The sequence below is a fragment of the Sprattus sprattus genome, assembly GCF_963457725.1.
Source record: "Sprattus sprattus genome assembly, chromosome: 4".
NCBI classification, from domain to species: Eukaryota; Metazoa; Chordata; class Actinopteri; order Clupeiformes; family Clupeidae; genus Sprattus; species Sprattus sprattus.
In genome coordinates, this window is record NC_137923.1 from 38,345,899 (window position 1) to 38,360,564 (window position 14,666).

The 14,666-nt window shown below is 42.1% G+C and overlaps 1 protein-coding gene across 1 annotated transcript; it reads right to left on the bottom strand.

The window, feature by feature from the left end:
* Window positions 1-4,177: 4,177 nt before the first annotated feature.
* Window positions 4,178-13,376, bottom strand: cacng8a (calcium channel, voltage-dependent, gamma subunit 8a; the record flags this gene model as incomplete). The annotated part of the gene is made up of 5 exons (XM_080837103.1): window positions 4,178-5,019; window positions 6,165-6,305; window positions 9,415-9,498; window positions 11,079-11,309; window positions 13,346-13,376. 5 exons carry the CDS (start codon window positions 13,374-13,376, stop codon window positions 4,178-4,180), a joined length of 1,329 nt encoding a protein of 442 aa, XP_080693229.1.
* Between the last annotated feature and the right edge of the window lie 1,290 nt (window positions 13,377-14,666).

The window sequence follows — 14,666 nt, forward strand, 5'->3', positions numbered from 1 at the left end:
CTGCCATGTTTTTTTTCTGCCTTCCCCTTTGCATCTATAGAGATGTCAGCAAGGATCCATTACAGTTTTTTACAATCGGATACACACTAAAATCAAAAGTGTAACACAATTATCAAAACCTTCACTCAAGGAGCAAAACAACGGCTCAGATCTGCACAACTATAAGCACATTTAAACATCACACTTTTTGCGAAACCATACACACAAGTGGTTTGCAAAGCACTAAACACACTTTTATGCTTTAGACACAGACGTATATCAAGATGTCACTTCCTTGCAATTCCAAAACACTGACAGTCAAAATACTACACCATGTGGCAATCGGTTGAACACAGCCATTAGGTGCGCAAACACATGATTGCTTACAGTTTTTCTCAATCGTTTTGCCGAATTATTTCATTCACTGTTTACGTTTTCAAAACAGCTCACACACAGCCCGTAACAGAAGCTGAAATGACCAAAACACTGTATGATGTTTGTAGAATGACACTACCTTCTCAAAAACGTATCACACACCCATCAAAATCAAACATTTCCTTCAAAACCTACAATTTGTGCTCAATTGAAAATGTATGTTTTCTCATTTATTTAACAATTGATAGCAAAACTCAAAATACAGCTTTCAATATCAACCTATGAAACCATCACTTCAACTTTTGTGCAACACCCTCACAGTATTGACTATTTTACCACTGACAACGTACTACAATTTGGGTTTTGTACTGAGCACTCTTACTTAGGGAATATACTGTCAGAAAATATTCGAAATCTGAAATTTGTATACAGTAAAATTTTGTAGTTCTGTTTTTGCATTGCTAAACACTATATCATATATATTCTCAAAAAGGACCTGTCAACACCATTGATTACGTAACATTTGTTTTACTCTGCACAAAATGGCAAAGATTCTGACACAAAAATATTTACAGTATTGCAGTCCTTTTTCCACATTACATGTATATTCTGTACGTCAAAATGACAGGTTTCATTATACTGTAAAGTGAAAAGGTCAACTCTGTTCTGCAGTGAATAATCTCCCCCTGCCACCAGTGTGGGCCAGTGTGTTGATTCTGTAAAAAATAGTGCAATAGGCTGTAAATACTGTAAATATACATAAAGTAATCAGAATTCGACCGTATATGTTGTAAACAACTTTAGTGAAACTACAGTATACATTGTATTGTGACAACATACTTTACAAAATTATAGAAATGGTTGTTGCCAAGAGTGCAAATACAGTGAAACACAATACATTATATTGACTGTGAAGGCCAGCAAAGTGTCATTGTCATTGCTGAACATACAAACAATTGATGCCACAGTATGACAGCTCAGGTTTGAAAGAACCCTTTGGCCAGCCTCTCTCATGGAGAGATCATGATTCATTATGGATCAATGACTCTTGCCCTAATTTCATTTGAGCATCTTACACAAATGCCACATCCCCTGACAGGGGCCCCTCTACCTCTACCACAACCTCTTCCTTGTCCTCATCCTAAGGTTGTTGGTGGTGGCCTATTCGATACATGCTTGGTATCAACTTCAATCTATTGACCCTTTTTTAGAGGTTGAGAACTGCTTGATTAGTTTTGCACAGAGAGTTCACACAGGTGTTGACGATATTTAGAATATAGAGAGCAGTGCCAGTAGGCTGCTACTAAGTGTCTTCAATGTGTTGACATGGTTATTCAATTAGGTTTTGTGTCTTTCTCTGAGAAGTGTGTAAACTGTTTTGAAAAGTGTATTGACACTCAAAGAAATTTGCGTGAAAGCAATGAGAAATGGTAAACCCATTTGCCAGAGAAGACTCTTGCTGTGCAAAGAAGATGTGAGCATTAGATGAAGTTGACCCATGATTCGCTAAATGCCAGAAAACGATTGGGAAAAACTGTAATTGTAGACACACCAATCAGGTTTAAGCACTATAAAAATGCAGCAGATGAGTTCACCTATCTTGAATCAAAATGGAAGGAATCAGAGCGAGAAGAGTGAGGGTGAGAATCCACGGAGGAGGAGGAGGAGGAGGAGGAGGAGGAGGAGGAGGAGGAGGAGGAGGAGGAGAAGGAGAAGGAGAAGGAGAAGGAGAAGGAGAAGGAGAAGCAGAAGCAGAGGGAGGAAGAGGCATAGGCCGTGCCAGAGGTAGAGGTAGAGGCCGAGGTGGAGGGAGAGATAGAGGAAAAGGAAGACGTGAAGCAGGAGAGGCTCAAAGAAGAGGACGAAATTTGACAGATGACATGCGTGCCACACTTGTTGACCATGATATTGCCTGTGATGTGGACGAAACTCTCTGGCCTGATCCAGCTAAGAGGAGGGATAATGTTTAGAATTTTCTGTAAAGTATTTTCTTTTCTTATTTTTTTGGTAATGGATAGAAAGAAATGTTATGTTTTTCCAAAAGCTTGTGTTTTGCAGTTACAGTATGAAAACTGAGACTTGTTTAGTTGTTTTGTTATTGTTCACCATGTTGACCGATTTGGGTGTATGGAGAGAATAAAATAGTATTTTCATCAGCATTGGTCTTGTGTAGTGTTTTTACTGTATTGTGTATTTTCACTTTCTCTGTGTACTTCACTTACACTACTCTAATCACTGAGAAGTAGTATTGCTAAAAGTGTTTTAGGTTTATAACAGAAGTGTGTAAGTGGTACAAACTGAATTCAGTATATGCAATGTGTGTGTTTCATATGGTAACAAAATATGGTTTTGTTAAATGAGTGTATAGATTTTACAAGAGTGTTTCATTTTGCAATGGATCTGATGTTTTTGCTCATTGGGTGTGTGGTTGTGCTTATTGTGTGAGGCGATTGAAAAGCAAAACAAAGCAGTCAAAATTGTGTGTATCCGATCGTAAAAAACTGTAATGCCCAAACGAAGCCACCCAACGTTCTGAAAACACTCACACACACACACACACACAACACACACACACACACACACACACACACACACACACACACACACAAACACACACACAAACGCACACACAGGGTGACTACTGAAATGTTGTGAGTGATCTGTACATTCCTTCAGGCCCACGTGAGTACAAGCATCTAACCCCTGAGCACACAGTCACAGATGTAGAATATATCATTTTTTATTTTTCAAAAAATTATTCCACATTATATAGATATAGATATAATGTTTATATAATGAATTATTTTTCTGAAGGATACTTTTGTCATTTTGATTCTGGTGAGGTGTTTAGTTATTGGTATTGCTCCCCCATCATCAATATACACAGAATGAAAAATGAGTCAAAAAATCAAAGGAATGTTCTTTTGTCCTGGCGTTCGGCTTCACACACCACACATACAGTTCACGTCATCTCATAAAAACCTGTAATCATATCAACAGTATAACCATCAATAAATAAATTACATATTTATTTATGACATATAAAAGTCTAACAGCTAGCACACTTTTCAGTTACGGTAATAGAAAACACTGATCTAAATGGTGTGTCTTAAAAAAAAAAAAAATCTCAGTAGTATCATTAATTTTAATAATATGATGAAATTAATTTATAAATAAATGTTTACAGACACATACTTGATACTCTCTCACATGTTGCCCACATGCTTCACAGTAAATGACATCTTACTATGTTGTGTCACTGTGCAAGTTTTCACAGCTGAAACCCTTAAACAGAAAACTACACCCCTACAAAAAAAAACATATAGCCTAGTAATTTTATCTACAATTAAAAACAACAGCAAATTGCTAATACATAAGAAGTTAGGTCTGAATAACCTATTGATAAAGCACTAGGAATGAAAGATCACCATTACAGACATTATGTGAATTTTTTGAATGAACCATATTCAATAATGGCATTGATGCTGCTCTAGTCCTGTTGGAGATTAATTGTATTGAAAAATAGAGTTGAAGAGAAGAGGGTGAACGAGAGAGAGAAAAGCAACTCTCGTTGCTCTCTCCCCTCTCCTCCTATTGGTCAGGCCATGGCTATAATTCCTCCATTTTCCTCTTCTTTCCCTCCTATCCATACGTCCTGTTATTCAGTCTCTGAGTGTTTCCTTCTCAGCCAACCAAATATCTTCCTCTCTCCTCCTTTTCTGTTTTTTCCTATCCCTTCTTCTTTTTATTCTCTTTTTCGTCTGTTTTCCGACTTTCCCCAACCCTTTCTCCCCCCCCCCCCTTCCCTTGTTTATGGGTGTTGTCACACGGGGGTGGTCCTCCTGTTGAGCGTGTTGGAGTTGGAACTGTCTCCCTTGCGGTCCAGGCGGTCCAGTGTGCCGTGGCCGCGGTCTCGGTCGCGGTCCAGTGTGCCGTGGCCGCGGTCACGCTCCATGGTGGCAGTGGAGGAGGGCGGCTGCTGGCCCCCGCCAGAGGTAGACAGTGTGCTGAGTGTGGCGGTGCCACTCTGCAGCGCTGCAGCCAGGTTGGACTTGGAAAGCGAGGGCAGCGTGCCGCCCATCATCACGCTGGCGGCGCCGCCGGCACTCTCCTTGGTGGGGAAGTAGTTGTGCAGCTGGTAGAGCGAGGAGCGGTCCACCGTGCCGTACATGGGCGGCTTCTCGCGCGACAGCGTGTACATGGAGATGTCACCCACGCCACCGCCACCACCACCACCACCGCTGTGCTGCGTGTGCGGGTTTGGCAGCGTCGCCACGGAGAAGGGAGGCGGCCCCACGGCTAGGGGCGGGCCGAAGTTTTTGGAGGCGGGGCCGGGGGAGGGGTCTCGGGAGTGGGCGGTGGGGTCGGTGGAGCGGGAGCTGGAACGCGAGCGGCGTCTGAAGCGGTAGCCCGGCAGGCGCAGCATGGCAGAGGTGGTGGTGCGCAGCAGGTCGGTGCGTGAGCGGCAGCGCAGCTCTTTGTTGCGCTCGATGTAGATGTTCACCGCCAGCACGCCCACCACCTCGGCCATGATGAAGGACAGGCCGCCGAAGTAGAAGGACCAGCCGTACGAGTAGTGCCACTTCTTGTCCTCGTCCTTCTTTGGGGAGATGTCGCTTAGGGCCGCCGAGATGTACACAATCACCCCAATGATGTTGCTCAGGCCTGATGGGGGGACAGAGAGGGAGTAAAATGGAGGGGAAAGTAAGAAAACGTGGGAAAAAATAGAGACGCAGGATGTTTAGAGTGACAGTCGTTCCAATTAAACAAGGTCGGTGCTAAGTTCCCTTTGATGTAATTTCCTTGATCTCGAGCCAGACGTAGGAGCCAACCTTCTCCATATAGTGATCATGACTCACATTATAATCCTTATATAGCCCACTGTGCCACCAAGCTTTCACCACCCTAATTAAACTATCAGTGTATCTCCAAGAAATACTTCAAGAGAGGAAGCTTAGCCTGCAATGAAAAACTGGAGAATGTTGAGTGCTACTTAGTAAGAAAAATCAAAAGCATTTACTAAAGGGGCTAGGTTAGAAAAACAACCATTTTGCCCCTTAATTGATATAATAATAATAACATCTATCAAACGAAAACACCATATTGAATTTGAAATCCTTCTCAAATTTATGTTTGGTTTTCAGTTTGGGTTTCAAAATAGTTTTCAGCAATTTCTTAAATGACAAGACACCCATTACTGTAAATGACAATACTGAATGATGACTATAAAACAAGTCATATATCTTGATGAATTTTAGTCCAAATCTGCTTCCAAATCCAAATCTTCTTGTAGAGATACACTTCATGATACCATGTGATTGTGTCTCATTGCCAAAGAGGTTATGTTTGTGTGTACCATTTGTTTATCTGTCTGTATATTTGTCTGTTTGTCAGCATAATTAGCAGGCCAATTTTCATGAAACTTCATGTGTAGGTTGAGCAAGGGCCAAGGAATAACTCATTACATTTTGGAGCAGATCTTAATCATGAGGCAGTTCTTCAAAATATATTTCACTTTCTAAAAACATTGCAGCCTTTGTACCTTGGCAGAGGTCTGCGCTTTCCGAGTGCCCTTGTAGTTATTATTTTCTGTTGAAACACCCTAGTCCTCGCTGAAATAAATTCACTGTTTGCAAGTCAGATCAGAGCCAGATTATTTCCAGAAATCCACATCCACTGCACCTAGGAAGTGAACAACCTTCTCTTGTTTCTCTTCTCTTGTTTGATATTTTACACCTCACCTCAGGTTATCAACCAGGGTTGTGCACTTTCCTGTGGACATGTTTTTTGCCCCCACCAGACCCCCATACCTGCCACCACAAACAGGATGCCGGCTCCCAGGATGATGTGCCTCTTAGTCTGGTAGAAGCGGCTGGAGGCCACACACACTCCGCCCAGCAGCAGCAGGATGGCACTCAGGATGGGGAAGATGCTGGAGGCACGCACTACACCTGCGGGAGCACACACAACATACTCAGACCTCCCTGGGATATATCCATACCACACTTTGTATGTGAAACACAATGCTAAACCAATACACTTTCAATCAGCGCAATGTTGAACTATTGCAGATTGTCATACTGCAAACTATTTACAGTAGATGAGAGGGTGAGAAAGATTATCACAAGATTATCACGACATTTTTATATTGAACTGTATATGGTATCTGCAACAATCTATACATTAGAAAGATCCTGGAAAGTAGTATATTTCAGTCATATGTACAGTATGTTCGAAGCAGAGAAAATTTAAACTGCCTTAATATTTTTTACCAAATCTCCTTTTCCGATGCTTCAGCAACCAACTGTAGTGGGTAAACTAATCTGAGTCTCAGACAGTTCGCCCACAGAATGGCAGACGGTCTGAGATGTACTGCTCACTAAGCTAGCAACACTGTAGGAATCCATCAATTCTACTCTCACTGAACATGTGCAATGTCAATAATAGGAATGTGTACACACTTAAACTCTTAAAGCGGGGGGCTTCTGTTCTCACCATGGCAACAATGAGTAACGTAACCAGTGAATTTGAGATCAGTCTTAAGTGTAATTGTGATTTCAGGATAAACATCTCACAACAAGGTTCCTGGAAAGGGCTCTACTCTAAGGCTTTTTAAGGGTTTTCAGTGAGAACTACTCTAAAACAAAATCTTCAAATTAAAACCATTAAAGATACTTTGAGGATTATTTGTGTCGAAGCTGATTCAGGGTTCAAAAATAGTTTTGCAAAGAACTTTCCATCAGAGAGTTCTACACAGTCCTCTCAAGGACACTTCCATATAACATGTTGTTTCTAAGTGTGATTAGTATAGATCATGTGGAGAAGTTAGATAACACAAGTGTATGCCAGATAGTATGAAGAGGGCAGGAGAAGGGAATGAAGGCATGGTATGAGGCTGAGACAGAGGCAGTTTTTTACAATAATTTTCACACTTCTCTTCACACTTCACATTTACTGCAATATGACTGAATCCATTGACTTGCAGTAAATCTTTAGTAAAAAATCTTTAGCATATCTTATCCACCCCTTCAATCCCAAACTCCCCACAAATTGCATTTTACAATACTGCAGACGCCACTAATGAGTGTTTAGCATTTACTCTCTGTGAACCTGGGTTCAATTCAGGATGCAATAGTAAGGCCCTTTGGGAAAAAACAGACCACTGTAGTTGCATTTTTAGGTCACTTTTTCTCAATGATAGCATATGACTTACATGTACAGCAGTCATAGTGGAAAATCTCTTCAACTACATCGGTATTTTCCCTACACACATGCACATTTCAATGCAACTACATCTATATTTTCCATACATACATGCACATTTAAATGCAACTGCTGTATTACCACACCTGTAAAGTTGGTAACAAAGCTGCAAACAAACAAAACAAAGCACAAACTGAATACATTTGCCACCAAAATCAGAATAAACTGTATTGTTTTTTTACAATAGTTTTCACACTTACCATGTCTACTTTTTAAAAAACTCTTCACACTCTTGAGTTCAGTTCAGTTCATCAGTTAAGCTTTGGTGCAAAATGCACTAAAGACACAAACAAGGCCAAAATGCATATATTGTGTGTTGTGTTGCTGTATCCTCTACTTTTGCATAGTTCAGTGTTGCATTGCAAAAGAAAAGAAACATGTGTGACACCTCTTACAGTACATGTTGCAATACAAAACAAATACAGTCAACATGAAATTCCGCTATATGCTTCAAGACAGCACTAAGCTAAATTTGCTGTTGTATACTATAGTACAAAATAGTGCACAGACACTTCTCATTCCCAGTACAGTAAGCGAAACAACAACACATGACACTACCACTGGAAGTGTCCTGCTGCCATACTGCTGATATGTCGTGTTCACTGTGGCATGACATTTTTATAAAACCTGTCATAGTACTGTTCACCATGTGTGGTAAATGGTGGTAATGATACAATGGTTGTTGTCTAACAAGTAGCTGATTTGGGTTCAGTTACTGGGCATTGCAAGATGCTATTGTAAGTCACTTTATATGAAAATATCAGATCTTTGTTGTAGTTTTTTTTTCTGTACTGCAGTCTCATTGATAGTCTACGAATTACATATACAACTGTAATAGTTGGAAAATGTCTTCAGCGAAAACTACATCTACAGCTTTCTTCATACATGCACATTTCAATGCAAATGCTGTGTTACCACTTTTGTACAGTTGGTAACGAGGCTGCAAACAAAACAAAGCAGAAAACTGAATACATTATCCACAAAAATCAGAATAATCTGTCTTATTTTAAGTGTATAGTTTAGAGCGTATAGTGTAGTTAGTGTATATTACGTATGTATATACGTATGTATATTGTATAGTTTTATTTGTGTGTCAAAATACAGCATATTTCCATCTACAGTTTTCTAAATGTTGTCCTATTTTAAAATAAAAGTGAACTGTTTTGAACAAAATGTCTGCAAAACTTGCTCTAGGTGCAGAGAGTTTTGCTGGTGGTGAGACAGGTATCCATGAAATTTGGAAGAAGTGGTCAGTGAATGTATTTTGTATCAAAGCAATGCAAAATGATTCACAGTTTAGTTCACATAGTCTACTGATATAATGAATGTGTGAAGTGTTTTAAAAAAGTGTATATGGTATTGAGACAAATGTGAAAGTGACTGTAAAATATTGTAAAGTTAGGCAGGGTAGAGGAATGTGGAGAGCTAAGAACGAAGTTAAGATAGCAAACACAAAGACTGGGTCATTGTCCTATTTCGAAGAATAAACAGTCTGACCTCTTTCAGTCCATTTGACAAAGCACACACAAACAAACACACACACACACACACACACACACACACACACACACACACACACACACACACACACACACACACACACACAGACAGAGAGACAGACAGACACACACACACACACACACACACACACACACACACACACACACACACACACACACACACACACACACACACACACACACACACACACACACACACACACACGCACGCACGCACGCACACACACACACACACACACACACACACACACACACACACACACACGTGGATACTTACGTAAGAGGTACTCTGCAGAATCCTGGTCGTAATCAGCATCCTCTGGAAAGTGATTGATCTGGGAGCACACCCCTCTTTTCAACCCTGGGGAAGAGCAAGAGAGAGTCTCCATAAATGTGTCCCACTCTTTAACAAACCGCGAAAAAAAAACATAACAGAGTGACTAGCTGCACAGTCATGCTTATTTTAGTGCTTAATAGTCATGCCTTTCGATTGATCTGAGGTTTTGATTCATATTCTGTTGAGGTCGTGTTTTTGTCTGCTTTGATATGGTAAATAGGAAAAGCACTTCACCTCTGCACTTGAACTCTGATCCGTTCTGAGTCATCTTTGCAGATGCTGTTTGTGTTTTGTGTTTTACAAGGACAGTTTCCAGAAGGCAAACCTACACTATCAGTAACTGATGCATTTGCACTCTTGCAACTCTTCACACTTAAAGCTTGAAATGTAATTGAAATGAGATGTACATTTGAAATGATCCATGTCTTCCTGGCAGTTCATTGAACATACATTTATTATATACATGTGTGTGTATGTTCGCACGAGCATGTGTGTGGTTATCTGTGTATGTGTGTATGTGTTCCCTGAATGCACACACCCAATTGTATACAGTATGTGTTCATTTAGCTGATTTCATTCGTAGAAATGCCCACAAAATAACATGAGTAACTGTGTCTCTCTGTAGTCTTCAGTGATCATCTATCAGACACAGGAGTCGCGCTCACAGCAGGCATCTGCCTGTCCTGTCCTTCAGCTCTCCTCTGCTGTGTTGTTCACCATGGCTCACTGGAGATGACATGCATCCAGCCAGCAACCCGCAATTACTCTGGACATGTGCACTCCAGAGTGTAAAGCACAGCTCATCCATAATGTTTGTCAATCAACACAAAGTTTAGACTCTTTGAACACAGTGACAATTGGTCTCTATAGGACATAACTCAGGGTTTGAGAATAATACCTCAATGCATGGATTGATCTGGCAGTTTCTGATGCTATTCTAAGCAGGCAGAGTAGCCAACACACTGGGCCAGCGTAAGCAGTGAGCCAGTTGGACTTTGCCTGGGGCTGCAAGGTAAGGTCAAATTGACCTAACCTGATCAATAAGTGCACACAATATTGTTAGAACATGTCACATACCTCTTATATCTACACACAAAATCCCCAAAGGATCTAAATCCTATGAATTCTGCAAACTCTCACAAACTATCTATCACAAGGCATCTAGACTTGATCAGTAAGCTGTTCCAACGTGCCCTTGCCAAGTTGTATATTTGATGATGTACATTCGATTTGTACATTAAAGGACCTTGCAGGACCTTGATGATAAACAAAACAATGAATGAACACCTTAACTCTTAAAATCAATACCTACTGTCAGTTTCATAAACTCCAACAAGGACAACACACAGTAAATATTGGCAGCTGGAGTTCACATGTTATGAGTTCAGATGACTTATGACTATGGTCTCTCACAACTGGTGGAGGCTCGACTTCAAAATGGACTTCAAGGTGAATTTTTCAATATATTGGGAATTACTCTGACTGCTTGGTCATTAAAATGTCTGTAAAAATCATCAAAAGCTAAACTGTTGATCCCTGACACCTGAACCAGGGATATATATAGTTTGGCAAATAGTAAATAAGGGAAGAGACTCCTATCTCACCCTCTAGACAGCAGATCCTCCACAGGCCGGAGTGGGTTAGGGCTCCCGGGTCCTTCTTGTCCTTGTTGTGGGGGTCGTCCTGATTGGAGGAGTTGGCTGTGCTGTTACAGATGAAAGCCCGGGCGTAGAGCCAGTAGTCTGTGCCGATGGCCACCGTCATCAGGGTGAAGGCCGCAAAGGCTCCCACAGTAGTGAGGAGCACCTGGATACCCCGCTCACACCACACCATGGCTAGAGGTGGTGGAGAGAAGAGGAGAAAGCAGAGAAGAAGAGAAGAGAGGAGAGAGTAGAGGAGAGAAGGGAAGAGAGAAGAATATAATAGAAAAGGAGAGGAGAGAGCAGAAAAGAAAAGAAGAGAGGAGAAGAGAAGAGGAAAGAACAGAAGAGAGGAGAACAGAAGAGAAGAAGAGAGAAGGGAAGAGAAAAAAGAGAGAAGAAGATAGATAAGAGAGGAAAAGAGAAGATATGGAAGGAGAAGAAAAGAGAAAAGAGGGGAAGAGGTGGGAAGAACAAAAGAGAGGATGGAAGAAAAAAAATATGGACCGAGGAGAAGAGAAAAGAAGAGAAGACCAGGAAAGAAAAGAAGGGCATCAATAAAGGATGAGAGAAAGAATATCCAAAGAGGAAGAGATAAAAGTAAAATCAGATGGTGGCATTACATTTCACTGAGAGAGGGTAAAGTACAATGATAATTTGAGAGCACATAGCACCAGAGGGCTGACAGCATAGACGCAAAGATACCCCCTGAAAATGAAAAACATCCAACTAAAAAAAAAGGAAAAAGACAGACAGCACTTGGCCCGAGAAAGTGGCAGTTGAGAGCATAATCAAAGTGAGGGGGACGAGGGCCAGTGTTGGCGCAGGGGCGGGCCGCTGTATGGGAGGTCAGGCATAGCTTGGAAGCACCCATATGGGCAAGCTTTCATGAGGGACGTTAACCACACAATGAGCTGAGGAGGTCAAAAGGTTGTCTGTATCCATGGCAACTACATCACACTGCCTTCCTGGCTGGTCCTCTTTTTTTACCTCCCAAGTAAGAGAGCCCTTTTCACTGTCAGTGCCATAATACATAATATGCCACTGTTTTGTGTATAATTCACCCTGAACAACTACTCACAATCATTCACTACCTCTCCATTCAAGAGCTATAACTAATGGCCATGTGAATGCAACTACAAACAAATTACTAACTACCCATTTTCGTTCCTTTGTTTGTTTTTCAAAAAAGCCAAAGTGCCTCTTTAACTAGCTTTCTTCTTTTGGAATTGTATTGACTTTATGGATCACAAAAAAATCCATACATGCCGTACATATGATGACGAGTACATGTCAGTGCATTTTCCCAGCCCTCCCCTAGGTGTAATCCATCCATTTCAGATGGAGGAGAAACACAGATGACAGATCATCTGTCTCTCCTGAACTGACACTAATGTGGCTGGCTAGTCCATTCCACTGCTACAGGCGGGACCCAACGCTTCCCTGAGAGGCTTGTCATGGCCATTCTTCTCCTATGGCTTTATTTTGACAACAGTGATTTCACAGCTGGAGATTACAGAGGAAGGCCAGCAAACAAGACAGCCACGGCAGGCTGAAAACATCATTCGCTGACCAGTCAAGACTTGTGTCAGTCAAAGACAACCATGTAGTTTGTGACCACTGATCAATGAGTTTAATAGAGTATGCTTATTAGCCATGTACCTTGGAGGCCAGAAAACAGGAGACCCCTGATTGTGCGTCAATATGAGGTCATCTAATATGAGTGACATGACAAAAATAAATGCTCATTTGTTCTTTCAATACTATCAATTAGTGCTGCAGATGTTCAGCAAGTATCATAAAGATATTTAGTGTAAATTGTTTTAGTAGATGTATGTAACACATGTTTGGATAGATGTGATATGCCATATACTGTTTATGAATCTATTCAGGCAGCTGATGGAAAGTGTTTACTGTGCTGTGCTGTGCTGTGTTGTGTTGTGTTGTGCTGTGCTGTGCTGTGCTGTGCTGTGCTGTAATGTGCTGTGCTGTGTTGTGATGTACTGTGCTGTGCTGTGCTGTGCTGTGCTGTGTTGTGCTGTGTTGTGCTCTGCTGTGCTGTGCTGTGCTGTGCTGTACTGTGCTGTGCTGTGCTGTGCTGTGTTGTGCTGTGTTGTGTTGTGTTGTGCTGTGCTGTGCTGTGCTGTGCTGTGCTGTGCTGTACTGTACTGTGCTGTGCTGTGCTGTGTTGTGCTGTGCTGTGCTGTGCTGTGCTGTGCTGTGCATTCTACCTGGAGGCAAGTGTCTTCCTGGACCCTCCATGTCTCAAGAGTCCTAAGTCCTTTAACTGAAGAGTCTCTCTGTCCAGGCTGTATCCATCGACTGTCCTCCGTCTCTCTCTCTCTTTCTCTCTCTCTCTCTCACTCTCCTCTCTTCTGTTTGACTTCCTATTCTTTGCCTGTAGTTGGGAGGGATTTTTGTGTTGATTTCCTTCCTCCCTCTGTCCTCAGTATATGTTCATGGCAGGAGTCCTTGCTTTGGCCCTGGGGGGGATAAACACACACACAAACACACAACATTGAACATTATTATTTAATGCCTTCAAAATGGTCATGACAAAATGGCCATTCTGCATTGTTTCACCTCATGGTGTCATCCGTCTGTGAGACTGACAGGAGAACTGGTCCTGTTATAGTTACGTCTCTCCTCACACAGTCGTGGAAAGACAGGAGACATATATGAAAAAGGAAGAAAAGGGAGAGCAAGCGAGCGAGCAAGAGCAAGAGCGTGCTCCATTCCATCGCCATGGCAACAGTGGATTCCAAAGTCGAGAACAGAAACAGAATGAGAAAAGGGGGGGGGGGGGGGGGATGATGGTGGTGGTAGGTGGTGCCTGTTAGGAATGGGGAGAGTGGGATGAGATGGGGGATTTGTTGGTGGAGAATAAGCAGTATATGACCGCACAGTCCTTCTGCAGGTCTTTGACCACTGCTGGTGACGTTGGAATCCTGTGATATGATACCTCCCTACGGAGGGGAAGCTGACACCTGGCCCCCATGCTTCCATACACTGGGTTGGCCAGCATGACAGTATATGAGCATGCACATCCCCTCTCCTATGCATTTTTACATGCAACATCCTCATACAGATCTTACACAAGCTTCCTCACCTACTCCATAGAACCATCACACAGACTTTCAGATGAGACAAAAGCAGCAGTGGTTCGTCAATGGAATCCGATCACGATCTTCATCTGTGGTCTTGCTTCATGTCAAATCCTTGGGTATGACCACCCATGGACACATTGGCCTCTCTCTGTGAGGACAAAGAGGACTGAGGATGCAAGACCTTTGGTGCCACGGTGTCAGAGGCCAACTGCGGTGTAGGAGAGCGGGCAGTCTGACCAATACAGATCTATGATGACAGTCAGGTTCATGGGGCAAGCAGGGGTCGCTCATGCTGGTCAGGGCAGGGAAAACGACATGCCCTGGGACATGGGTAGTGTTTGGACACAACTGGAAACAAAGCGACCTGAGTCTAGTGGAAGGATATGGTTCAGGAGCAGGGCAGTTTCTGTGCTGGAAACAGCCATAACGTTCTGTGTGTGCCTTC